The sequence below is a fragment of the Bactrocera neohumeralis genome, chromosome 3 (assembly GCF_024586455.1).
Source record: "Bactrocera neohumeralis isolate Rockhampton chromosome 3, APGP_CSIRO_Bneo_wtdbg2-racon-allhic-juicebox.fasta_v2, whole genome shotgun sequence".
NCBI lineage: Eukaryota > Metazoa > Arthropoda > Insecta > Diptera > Tephritidae > Bactrocera > Bactrocera neohumeralis.
The window spans coordinates 14,502,489-14,516,764 of record NC_065920.1 but is presented as its reverse complement, the minus strand read 5'-3'; the positions used below and the strand labels follow the sequence as shown (position 1 = coordinate 14,516,764).

The window sequence follows — 14,276 nt, the reverse complement described above, 5'->3', positions numbered from 1 at the left end:
GTGGTCCAGTCACCTAATAATAAGTTTAATGTTCACAACACATAAACTGTTCCAGCTCTAATAACCAAATTCGCTCAGGGCAATTTTTTCAACACTGTGAAAATTGGTGAATTCGACTAACAACGGTGACGTGGGAGACAAGTCGGGAGTGCGACGACTGGTTGTTTGATACGCTGTAGACTTTTATAGAAGATTGTACCTTCTTGATTCAGCTCTGCAGCTCGCTCGAATTATTTTCTCCAGCAATAGATTGAAGAAGTCGCACGATAGGTATTCGCCTTTTCTGAAACCTCGTTTAGTATCGAACGCCTCGGAGAGGTCCTTCCCGATCCTGATGGAGCTTTTGGTATTGGTCAGCGTCAGTTAAAACTACTAAAACTATCGGTCAATATGTGAGAGTTAGCTTAGTAAAATGGAGAGAGCGGTGAATTTTTTGTGCCTGAAAGGGGAAAAAAGCGGGTATGGACTTGCCCTTGGCTTCATATAACTTGCAAATCTTAAGCACCTGTAGTTACTTCCCCGCCTTTGATGCTGGCAAGTTGCAAGAGTATGAAATGTTCGGTGCAACCGAACTTAGTCCTACCTTATTTGTTTTTGTATTTTTTATTCTATTTTTATTTTATTGCATTTAAATTAATTTTATTTGTTTTGTTTTTATTTTTATAATAATTAATCCAATATTTTGATTTTATTTTAATTTTGAAAAATCATTTTGATTTTTTTTTTTTTTTTTGAATTAAATGAAATTTCATCGACTTGAGCCCACTGTGCTCGCGCGAGCATTTCACATTCCGCAAATTTTTCGTCTGGCCTTTTTATTCCGGTTTGCGTTTTTCACTTTTCGTTTATTTTTATTCGGTACGAATTGGCTGCCGGCCGGCAAAAGTTGTTGGGAAAGTTGTTCGGCACATTTTGTTGCATTCATCATTTTTGCCTTTTGCGATTCTGAGCCAGCAGCACGCACCACACCCAACTGGACAGGTCAGGATAAAAGAACACGCTGTAAAAACGCACAGACGAAAGTGTTAAGAGAGCGAAATTCGGTTTCGTTAATTGCCTTGTCACGCTCGGCTGTTTGGCCGCGTTCGAATGAAGATAGCGACCAGCATCTGTGACCAGAATGAAAAAACCGACAACCAAGAGCGCGTAGTGAGGCAGCACATGTCGCCAAAGTTAACTATCATAGCAGAGTACAAAAGCCATGCCTACATATGTATACCCACAGATACAACGCTAAACCATGTGCGGGCATTTGAATGTGAAACGCGTACGCCAAATGACATCATCATCATTATCACCATCAACAGGCGCCGAGCAAACACAATGACTCTTCGGAATAGAGCGAAAATATGCTCACGTGAGAATACCGATTCTTTGACTGAGCATATAGTGGCAGTTGCGTGTAGAGTGGCACTGGCCGGCTGTCAAGTATAAATTTGGCAGCACCACGCGGTTTCAAAAGCGCTCCTCACATTGTACAAATGCCGACTCAACACTCGTACGGCATTGGAGTTCGCTCTCTCGCTCTCGCTCCACAGTATGCTGGAATTTAATGGCGTATTGTTAACACATAACGACGAATGGTTAACTGGCCGACTGAAGCGCGTCGGCTTATTGTTGCATTATGTTTCGCCCCACGGGTCAGCTGTTTCTCTGCATTTCATTTCTCGTTTCGCTTTTCATCTTTAATTTTCATCTTTTTTGTTTTTGTTTCCACTTCTCACTCGGTTGCACTTAGCGGTTGCCCTTTGTCGCATTTCATTTCCCACCGACATGCGTCAAAGTTACCGGCGTTTTTGGTGGCCTAGTATATCATAATATATGTGTGTGTGTGTAGGCCAATGTCTGCCGCTTGCTTGAGTGAAACTGCACATGCCGGCATTGTTTTTTGTCCGTAATCGAAATTTTGTGAGTTTCACCTCGGTCTTTGTGGTTCCTAATGTGTAGTCTGGCGGTTTATGCACATGTATGCTTGATAATTAAGCCAGTTCTTGGCTCGCATATGGAAAAAGTTAATGCGATGATGAAAGCTTTTCCCGTAGGCAATTAATCTCTTTTTGCTACAACAATTCTGACTTTGCCTTAAGTTTACTCTACCTAGGTATTAACTTTTACCATTTCAGTGGAAAGGTTGCTGGTTTTAATCCGTCAATTCGGCTTATTTTCTCTTTTCATGTGCGTTACATGCTTTCTTTAGGTTTAATTGCACCTTTTCTTCGGTGATTTGACTTTTATCGATAATCGTTAACTGATCAAGGGGGCTCGTATCTAATAGTGTTCAATGACAAAGCAAAAGAGGGGTCATTCATTCCAAAAAACAGAACTAAAAGCGTGTAAATGATAAAAAATAGGAAAATCTAGTGTTGATTCTTGGTTTATACTTTCTTATAATGAAGAAAATAAAGTAAGGAAAATTTTTTTCTTGGTCCATCCCTGGATCCTTTTTAATTTTGTTCATCTTTTCTTATTACCATTATTTTTGAAAATCTTCGATAGACTAGTTTCGGTCTTGTCTAGAACGACGAGAAGATCTGTGATAAATGCAAACGAGCAATATCACCCCATGATCCGGGTACAAAAAGAACGGGTTGTCTACAAGTTTTAGAATCCTATCTAGGGTGTAATTCCACATTTTCCCTCAAAAAAGGATTCATACAAGCATAAAGTGTTCTTCAAACGGCTGCAGACCTTCGGTGTGGCCATAATGTCGGAACGATATGTTATAAATCCTATCGGGGACTATTACTACATGATCTGGGTACGAAAAGGAGATGTCCAAAAATTTTACATCCTATTTAGGGTGTACACCTTGATTTTTCACTTAAAAATAAACTTATAAAAGTTTCAAGCCTTCTTCAAATGGCTGCAGACGTTCTACAAAGGCAGAGCGATCTGCGATAAATCCAAACGACTATCGTTTCAAGCCTTCTTCAAATGGCTGCAGACGTTCTACAAAGGCAGAGCGATCTGCGATAAATCCAAACGACTATCGTCACCTGACTCGGGTACGTAAAGAAAGGATTCTCCAGCTGTTTTGATTGTGGCATATATTGGACTAGTTCTTGGGAGACTTGCGACGTTAGGATTCTGCTTTTTTTCAGGGTTTCTTCAGAAAGGCTCTGCTCAATTTATTTCTTTCTATTCTAGTACTCCGATTCACGTATTTGGTTTCGATAAAATTATAACTTCGAATAACTTTTTTCTTTTATTTTTGGTGTACCCCTTGACTTTTTCCCTCAAAAAGGAACACATAAAAGTTTAAAGTCTTTTTCAATTAGTTGCAGACCTTCGTGAACAGCTTCTTTGGGTAAGAAATACATCCGAGGGTTTGACCTCGTCTGTCGGAAGGTGACTTCAGTTTGAAAGCGTGCATTCGGCATTGGAATTTACGGACCCTTTGGTGATAGTCACGTACTCATTGGTACCCTTTGTCAATATAGTTCACTCTTCCATAAACCAAATATGTTTGCGCTAATCGCTAAACTTCTTCTTTAAAAATCCAATTGTGTTCAACTTTTAACCAAAAATTTTAACTGATTTCATAGGCCTCGTTCACTTTTCGCTTGCCGATAACGTGTTTTCGTGCTTTGTTTTACATTTTAATTCTCTTCCACTTATTCACTCTTTCACCTTGTCCGACAGCGAGTGCCGGCTTTTGTCCGCTTTTTTTTTGCTCATTTTTATACACAATTCTTTGTTTTTGTTTCCCAACATTATTAGTGCGCTCTTCGCGGTTTGTAAGCTTGCGCTCTTGTACCGCTCTGCGCTCTGTAAATGTCGAAGGTATGCATCATCACATATGTATGCCGCCCACCTCAACGACTTTTATAACTTTTTTAATAACTGCTTTGTGGTCACTATGCGCGCACACACACTCTTTCATATGTATGTGGCTATGTAACATGTAAGTGTAATTTGTAGCTCAGTACGAGGCGCTCTTTCGCAAACACCGAATTGCGCACACACAGATACTCACTTATTTACGGACATTATGAGCTTGTCGTTGCGAGTTTTAGCGATTTTATGAGTGGCGCATGAAATCATTTCCAGTTGAGACTTCGTCGGTAACGAGCGTGAATTTCGAATTCCTAAAGAATTAAAGTGTAATTTCTGTGTCGTCATCACAGAACGGAAAGGAAACGAAAGGAAAAAGAGTGCAAGCAATCGTATAAAATAGCAAAAACAAAAGAACACACACACACGCATATTGACGAAGTGAAAAAGTGCTTCAAGTCAAAGCTGGAATTAAAACAGCATAAAATTTTTCATTGAAAAAAGCTGTAAACTATGGAAAAGTATATATAGAGCAAGCAGAAGTGAAATATAAATATTTATTTGTAAAAGAAAAAAAAAACATTTGTGGAAACACGTCGTCAGTGCCGCAAGCTGTCGCCGCGCTGGCCCGCATAGATACACGTACATACCTACAGAAAAGTATATAGATACATACATACATATGTATATGTGCAGTTGAGGAAGCGCACAGCTTAAAGTACGTGTAATATATCGAGTATTAACTGTGTAACGGTGAAACGTGTGAAGTGCCTTCCAAAATTTCAAACGAATTGTGTAAAAAACTAACTGCACATTGTGTTGCAGACTGCCAAGTGCAACGCGTTGGAGTGTTGAAAAATCAATTGCAGTTTTCGAAGCATTTAAATTACTTTTCAGGTGAGCCGGCGCCGCCATTGTTGGTGTTTCCATTGTATTTTAGGCGAAAATTCGCTGACAATTTCCGCACAGCTTGTACGATTTCCAGTTTGGTGTACATAGGTATATTTTCCGCCTACGAATATGCAGAAATGCCTCGGCGAAAATGTGTTCATTGTGTAATTTGTGCGTGGCACGCACTAACGAAACGAGCCGAAGTGCATGTTTGCGCAAACACACACGCACACTAGCTCCAAGCGCTGTCCTGTTTGCAATCAGGAGGTTCAAGTGCCAACGTGTTCAGCCAAAAATACAATTTTTTCGAAATTTTCTAAAAATGCAAAATCAATATATTTCAAATGCCAGCGTGTGCAACCAACCATTTTTTTCGAAAATTTCTAAAAATAATAAATCAATATTTTGCGAAAATATTTAATAAAAATTCAAAATGTTTAAAATAAGTTTTGAAAGCAAATTTTTTAAATTAGAAATCAATATAAAAAATAAAAATTTTAAATGTGTGAACAAAAGTTTTGCGAAAAATGTTTAATAGAAAATTTAAAATATTTCGTAAACGTATTTGAATTAAATTTTTGAAATAAAAAATAAAAATGTTGTGAAAATTTTTTAAAACAAAATTTTAAATGTGTAAAAAATAGTTTTGAAAACAACTTTTTGAAAATAATAAACCAATATTTTGCAAAAAAATTTTAATTAAAAATTTAAAATATCTAAAAAAAGGATTGAAAGCAAATTTTTTAAACTAAAAATCAATATGCGAAAAAAAGTTTTGAAAACTTTTTTAAATTAGAAACCAATATATTGCGAAAAATTTATAATAGAAAATTTTAGATGTGTAAAAACGTATTGAAAGCAAATTTTTGAAATTAAAGGGTGTGAGAATAAAGTTTTGAAAACTATTTTTTGAAAATGGAAATCAATATTTTAATATATACAATAAATAATTTAAAATGCGTGAAAAATGTTTTGAAAAAAATTGTTTATTTTGTAAGAATATTTAAAATGTGTAAAAAAAGTTTTGAAAAAAATGTGTTATCAAAAACTTGCACAAAATATTTTTAGAACTTTAAGCTAACAAATTTCGGCTGAGAACTATCGAAAGTACAAACAGCTCTGTAATTTTTTATATTTAAACACGGGCAACAACTTGTTATTTGCAACATAATTTATTTTTTCAATAAGTTTTTAATAACAACATATGGTTTGCCATAATTATTAAGTTTATACATATGTACATACAGCCAAAATGTGCACATGAAAACATCTGTTTAATTTATAATTTTTCTTCTACTTTTACTTTTTCTCTTCTCACCCACACTCACACACTACCCCACACGGCAACAACAACCACAGAGCCAAACTAGTGACATCACACTCGCCAATCAGCAGGCGCAGGGACTAATACGTCAAGCCGACGCACGCAATCGTCAGCTGATTGAACAGAATAACGCCGAATTGAATCGTTTGTGGAACGAATTGTTGAAAGGACTCGAGACTCGGCGCGATTCGTTGCAGAGCATTGCTGAACGTTGGGACGAATTTGAGAATCACTTGCATAGCTGGGAGAAGGCAATTAGCCGCTTGGAAGATAAATTCCGCAATGTCGACCCAGTAGTTAGGTCGCGACGTCATTTGGAAGATACAAAGAATGCCATCCAGGTAAGTGTCTATTATTAAATATGTGTATAAGTTTAAGGGTTAAGTGTTAAGTGTTGAAGGAGACAAGTGGAAATTTGGGACATAAATATTGCCTAAGAAACTATCAATGTTAAAAATCGCTCCTAAGTCTAAATTATACAAGTTAGGTTAGGCTAAAGAGCCGTGTACCAGTTTTGGTTCTTTGCGATACCAGTTGGAAAATCCGCTACGAAGCCCATGAGCCGTAGCCTTTCTTGAGGATACCTACGCTTCACGCGAATTTCAATAAAACCTACCCCTCACTAACGCTATCTCTACCAATTTCTCATACTGTGTGGCGTAGTCTTGCCAATGCTGGTCAAGTGCCTTGCTCTTGAAATTTTTTGCAGTCTGCTCGATCTGTTAGCCACATTCTGTAGTCCAATCATGTATCTACAGTTTTTCTTTCGAGTACCAGCAGGAACTTAATATATTTCGCTTCTACCCATGACTTTTTGCACTCAGATATTTCGCTCCAGCCCGTTTTGATATTACCTTCCATGCTTCTGTCTAGATCGACGTATAGACGAAGCATTGGGTTTGCAAAATTGATCACTTTTTCCGGTGACAGCCGTACAGCACTTTTGGTAATCTTGTTCACTATCTTAATGCTCTCGATGCTCTTGTGACCTAGCAGATCCGACTAAGAAGTGAGTCGCTGGGTTCTGTCGACACTCTCCATTTATGCTCGGCATTGCAAGCCACTTTTGGTTGTAATGCGAAATGAGGTTAGAGCCTTTATTACTCCCAGGCTGTCCATGTACCATATATGTGTATTGATTCTGGAGTTAACTGCAGAAGCATTAGAGGCTAGCTCCGCAGCTTTCCCAACAGCAGAGATCTTTGCTGTACTACAGTGTTACTGGAACTTTAAATGCTGCCATCCTCCATTTTTGAGCCACCCGTGTAAACATTTCAAGTGTTGCTAGCAGCTAACAGGTTCCGCCAATCATACTTCCTACGTTATCATGTAGTCCATACTTGCCAAAAAGCCATTACCCACCGAGCTATGCCCGAAGGTTCTATGTGTAAATTCTTTTGCGGCGAATAGTCGCCTTACCGATTTTAAGACACATCTTTCGGCGTAGAGGTGTATAGGTTGCAGGTTTATCATTAGTTCAAGAGTCGCCATTGAAGTCGGTATGACACCTGTTGGTAATTAAAATAAAACCAAGAAACAGTTATGAGAAAACTTCCAAATTTACCGTTAGTTGTTTTTCTGTAAGCTACCTATTCAGTAGGCTAGCTGAAAGGTCATGGGCTTAAGAATAATAGCAGAAATGAAAGAAATGAAGTAAGACATTAATTAATGCAGTGACTGCTTTATCATGCGAGTGCACAATAATTTGAGATCTTTTAGATTCATGAATTGCTTTTTGTGTTTTTTTTTGTCTTTACTCGTTGCGTGTGCTAATGCGCTTAGCACTTTCTACTTACCGTGGCAATAGTACGTTGAGTAATAAAAGTTCATTTGGGAAGTCGAGCGTAACTGAAAACAGGTGAGGCGGGTAGACTTAAGTTCGAGAACCACATTCATAGCTACATATATATGCACGTATGTATGTATATACTCATATATATATGTATGTACTCTCGATCGTTCATTTTTTAGCGGTTGTAATATTTTTTGTACATATTCTCAAACAGTTACTATGCAGCAAATATAAAAGTAGAAACCTTGAAGGCAATTAACTAAAATGTTTGTTAGTTTCAATACATAGAGTATCGTTTTATGTTTTGTATTCTTCACTTCTGAATAAATAACACTATATAAATATCAATATAAGACATTTTTTGCTAAATAATTGAAAGATACATGACAGGCCAATTGAAAAGTAACCGGCCAACCATAGTAGAACACATTGGTTTGGCAAAATATTTAGTTCCTTTCAAAGGTGTTACACTGATTATAGCGACCCTCCAACTTTTCAATGCCATTTTGGTAGTACGATCACATCTTCATTCAAAGAAAATTTCTTCCTAGCGAGCATTCATTTGAGATCTGATAACTGGAAAAAGTCGCAAGATCTGCAGAATACGGTGGCTGACGAAGCAACCCAAAGCCCATTTAAAGGATTTTTGACGCCATTTTCACTGTTGCAGCTTGATATTGGTGAAACAGCACTTTTTTTCTTCAAATGCAGCCATACTTCGGCGATTTCGTCGTTCAAATGGTCAAATAACGCTATGTCCAAGGGACTATGGTGGTCCCTCCTTTTTCGAGATAGTTAATAAAAATTATTCCATGCGCATCCCAAAATGCAGACATCTTTGCGTTTCCACGCTTTGGAGCAGGTTCATCGTTTGCAGTCCACTCGAATGACTGTCGATTGGACTTCGGAGCCATGTTTTATCCATTGTCACATATCGACGTAAAAACTCGGATTTATTACGCTTGAACATCTCCAAACCCTGTTGCGAAACATAAACTATTCCTTGTTTTTTTATCAAAAGTGAGCTCGCGTGGCACCCACTTTACGCAGACCTTTCTTATACCCAAATATACGTGAATGATATGATGTACACACTCACTTGATATCTTTAGACTGTCTGCTAACTTAACTAACTTCACTTCAGTATCATCCTAAATTATTTTGTGAACTTTTTTTTTTGTTGTTTTCGTCGGTAACAACTTCTTTTGGGTGTTCAATGCGCTCACCGGATTCGGTGCTCATTTCACCATGTCTAAACTTAGCATAACAATCCTTGAAATTTTTGCTTCAACTTTATTTTTGCCTTTTTGTTCAGATATTGTAGCATAGTCTTAAAAACTAATCTGTGTTAAGTTTTGGAAAGATATCTCATCAAATTGAGAAGTTTTCCTACAAGGACTTCATTCCGATTATGCAATTTGAATGACACATACATACATATATGCTATAGTGGTTCGATATTGTCCGTGCCGACAAATGATCAGCTCTTTGGGTAGAAAAGTATATGTGCAAAATATTGGAGCGGTATCTCGAAAACTGCTGGATTAGTTCGCATATATCTAGACTTAATACACCCTGTTCAGGCTATACAAACTTGCACTGCCTCAATAATGAATTATTCAAATCGTTTTAGTATTTAGCATCGAGTAATAACGTCAGTAATCAGCTCTGCTAATTGAGCGTGCACATTGATTTATAGTTTTAATCAACTTTGATACCGTTACAAAAAAGTAGACCAGCTGATAAGATGAGCCGACGGTCTATTTTCGATTTTACTACAAAAACTATGCTTTGACACATTTAAAAAAAAAAAGAAAAATATACCCACATTACTTTTAATTGTAAGAAAATATATATATATATATACTATATATGTATATATAGGTATATAGTATAAATGTGCTGTAAAAGCGAAAACAAGGTTGTTTACATCCAAATACTTAAATACTTATACAAGTAAAATATATTTAAGGCAAACAACATTACAAAATTGGCGGTCTAGCAGACAAATAAAAAACTTACTTATATAAAGCTCAGATGAAAATCCCGACAAAATAACAATAACAACAATATATGTATGTACTATACTACATTCAAAACTCGTCGCCCGTTTAATGTGCTGAGCGGTTTACTAGACTTTGTGTTCAGCAGCACAATTGGAATTCGTCGCTAATCAAATTTAAATTTAAATTGTGACGTAATTCAGCTTAGCACATACATACATACACTCATATATATGTATATGCATGTATGTATAAATGTATAAGCTTAAGCTCGGTAGCGAAGCATCAAGCAGCGTTTGGAAAACTTGCTGCAAAGCGACATACAAAAACGTGAAATAACAAACAAAACATGACGAAAAGGCAAAATAAAATTAAAATTAGCTGAAATTGTTCTTTTTTAAACGAAAATATGTTTATCGTTTGCCGTGTTATTTTGTCGGCTTAAAAAGTTAATGTCTACATTGAAATTCCAGCAATTTCTGCTCAAATGCCAACTTGAGCTTGACTTACATACAAGAAATCATATAAAAGCACACAATTTGTACATAAGTTTTTATGTATGTACATAAGTATGTACGTATAGTACTTATATACTTGTTTATGCATGCATTATATGCCAAGTGTGATTATTTGGACTGAAGCGCCCCAAACCGCATGCGAATATCACAGAGAGCACGCGACACTTGTCGCCAACGCGGAGCGCTTAGCGCAGCTAAGCTTGGCAAAGCAGCTCGGCCGGCGATTTTACAAAAAGGGGCTGTGTCTAAATATATGCATAATCGTGCATATTTGTGAACGCTTATGGTAAACGTCCGCTGAAAATCAAGTTCATGGACAATGTCAATCAAGCGAACGTACTTTAGTCAAAGCACACATACACATACTTAGATACGTATTATACATACATATGTATATGCCGAGTATAATATCAGCAACATATTTATGGCATGGTTTGCATTAACCCACTGCTGACTGCCGGGGGAAAAGTGCACGCTATTAAGGAACGTTTTCTCAATGCCTGATTAGCAGCCAACTGTCAGTTAAGTTCCGACTCCAAGACTCCTTTCGGTAGAGAACATGTTTTTTGTTACTGTAATGATATTTAAAAAATTTAAAAAACAAATCTTTGTTCTGATTCTACATCTTATTTTAGTTTCTTAAAATCTTTTAGGTTAGCTTAGTTTAGGTTAAATGGTCGATAATAAAAGGGATCTCACTTGTACAGCTTATAACACCTGTTCGTTGTGGAACTCTTATAAAAATGTATCACAAAGTCACAAATAAATCGACAAAGCGCTTTGAGCCGAACACAAATTTGTAGAGGCGTCCAATGTCATTTTCGGCTATGTCTCCTGGTTCGCTTAGATGATTTTAGCTTCAGTCGTGCAAAAGATAGGCAATATAGGATAACCTACCGGGATCTTCCATACAACTTTAACAATTTGCGACCGCCTGGACTTTTAGCTTTACAGCTTGAATGTTTATGGGTCAATGTCCATTAAGAACTCCAACGATTACGAGAAGATGAAGTTTGCTAAGGGAAAACAGTTTAGTGGTTCTCCTTTGTTCTACTCTAGACCAGAACCGTTAAACAACATCTGCTAAGGTACATTGTTTCAGTGCCAGAACGCAGCTTGACGATGGAGTTCGGACTCTTTCCCACCCTGAAATAACCCGTATAAGGTTTCCTAGTCTTGCTAGCATATCGACTTTGTAGTTTACTGATGACGAAAGAGCTGCATGCTATTTCTAGTTAAGACAGACACTTTAAGACTAACTTTGAGTGCAAATTTTGCCAGCTCAGTTAATATTGCCGCTCTGCTGTCGGTCTGAATGTTTACATCCCAGAAGGAAGCTGCATTCCAAAGCAGTAAGCCCACTGCTAACCTTAATATCAGCCTCTTCTGTCTGAAAAACACTACATTAGTTCGGTAGCTTAAAGTTTAGCTTTGAGTGGGAGCTCCGTACTGAAGATTCCACGTCTAACCCTACCTCCTGTTCGACCCGTCTGTGAAAAAGCTCCCTGCGCCTATTACCCAGCGACGTCTTCCAGTCCACATATCTCTCGTAGGTCTGTGAGCGCAGAAACAGCAGCCGGTCGTGTTCTCTGCAGCTCAGTGGATCCAAGTTTTCAGGTTAAACCTTCTAATCTATTTAAAAATTATACAAATTGCTATATAATAATCTATAAATAATAGCTTCAATATACCATTTGATCAAATTTAAACCGGACTGACAAAAATAAGAATCTTTTTCATGTATTTTAATACAGGCCCGGTTCGGTTCAAATTTGATCAGATGCTAAAAGCTGCAACAATTTAAACTTTTTGCTATGAATGTTTGCTTATATAGTAACCTAAATACTCTAGTATGTCGTGAAGTGTTAATGTAACGTACAATCAAGTTGCTAGCTAAGAAAATCAAAATAATATTCCGAAACCTTAAAAATATATTTAAAAAAACTCTTCATTTAAGCAAACCTAAGAGTGTGCGGCTAACATATAATTAATTTCCGATTTTAATATGCAAACAAGCGAAGTTATTATATAAGCATACACAAACATAAAGCCACTGCTGGGAACAAACATTTTTTAACTTAAAATTATTTTTATTTTTTGCTTTACTTTCAATTTCATTAAAATTCATTAGAACTAACTGGTTTTAGTATTAAATTAGCCAAGCGAGCGCTTAAGTAAATTTGAATATCGAAGAAAGACAAGGCAAAGGCACATGAAAAAAATACAAAAAAAAAAAATATTAGAAAATGACGACAACAAATTCAGTCATAAATACTGTTGTGTTGTTTTTTTTATTTTTTTAATATTTTTTAATATGTTTTTTTAGTATTCTATTATTCATTTTATCTATGATCTTCGTTCCAACTTGTTGACTTCCTATTTTTGTTTGACTCTATGCCTTTTACAGTTGAAAATAACGACTTCTAAGCGAATAGGCCATGCCAATATTGTATTTGTAATGCTGTCCACTTAATAATCATTGAGAAATTGAATTGGCTGCCGGCGGTTGTACGTTATCGTTGGTAATAATTAACGATCACATTTTGTTTTACATATTTGTCTATAATTATACCACAGAGTACATGTATTTGCAAAGATACGTTATTACATAACAGTCATTTCAATTAGACTGGGTCGTTTATTTTAGGAATTTTTAACTTCCTATTTTGATTACGAGTATTTGTTGGTATTAGAGTAATTCTTAATAATAATCTGATAATCTGATGGATAATTATATTATTGTGTGAAATGAAATTCCTGAAAAAATGGCTATACATCGTACCCTAGCCCTACTTATAGTGTGATGTCATTAAAATTGTAGATTTTCTTGCCAAAAATTAGGCGAAATGTTAAAAGTCGTCTTCGAGAGCTCTGCTCTCTTTAAATTTTTTTGTGAAAGCAAAAAAAAGTTATATATTTAACTGTTATAATCGCTCGTTGCTCTGTATATATGCGATCATAATAGCCTGTTTGATTTATACCAGTTATCTGTTCGATTCGTCGCTCTGGTAACTGGTATGACCTCTTGTTATTCTATCATGTCATTCAATTTTATTCATACCAGTTGTTCGTTCGATTCGTCACTTTTCAAGTAACGGGTATAATCGCTTATTACTCTATCTTCATGTGGTCATGGTCATGTCTGTCTATTTGATTTATACCAATTGTTTGCTCGATTCATCATTCTCCAAATATTGGCGAACGACGATAAATGAAATTTGCGTAAGCTGTTAGCAAAATGAAAAAAAAAATATTTTTTGCTAAAATTTTTAATCCCTAAAAGAAGAAGACTTGCTTTATATTAAGTCAATTGTATTGGAAGCTTTCAAATTCTTTGTTATATCTCGTTTTTTAGTAAATGAACGCCAATATAATATATTTTACCCATATATTATGTGTATATGTGAGTCACTTAACTGCCTTAGCTTGCCTGTCGGTTGACGGAAGCGAACGGCCTGCCAACTCGAATGAAGAGCAACATTTATCAGTAATTATTTTAATTTATTTTTTTATTTTTAATGTTTTTTTTTTTAATAAACATTCGATAAATGTTGCTTATTATCTGGTTTACGCTTGCTTGCGGGTGATCACGGCCTGCTTAATCATTTTGTTTTTTATACCCTGAACGGGAAATATTAAGTTTGCGAAGAAGTTTGTTATACTCAGCAGGAAGCATGGGAGATCCTATAAAATACACACATGTATATATAAATGATCAGCGTGAGGAGATGAGCGGATTTAGGTTCATAGCCTGGTCGGCCTGTATGTACATATATACATGAACTAGTCCCTCAGTTTTTGAGATATCGCTCGGAAATTTTGCACAGTTCCTTTTCTTTTCAAGCAGCTCTTCATTTGTCGGAATCCTCAATATCAAGCTACTTTAGAGTATAGCTGCCATACCAACCGAATGATCCAAATAAAGTGCTTGTATGAAAAACTCTTTTATTTGTAAAGATGTCGTCATGAAATCT

General features: G+C 36.3%; 1 protein-coding gene across 1 annotated transcript in view; it reads left to right on the top strand.

Moving 5' to 3' along the window:
• Window positions 1-14,276, top strand: part of LOC126752965 (muscle-specific protein 300 kDa) — a 204,152-nt gene that overhangs the window by 95,820 nt on the left and 94,056 nt on the right. Inside the window, 1 exon segment of the mRNA XM_050464018.1 lies at window positions 6,025-6,330. Coding sequence (XP_050319975.1) covers window positions 6,025-6,330 — 306 coding nt within the window.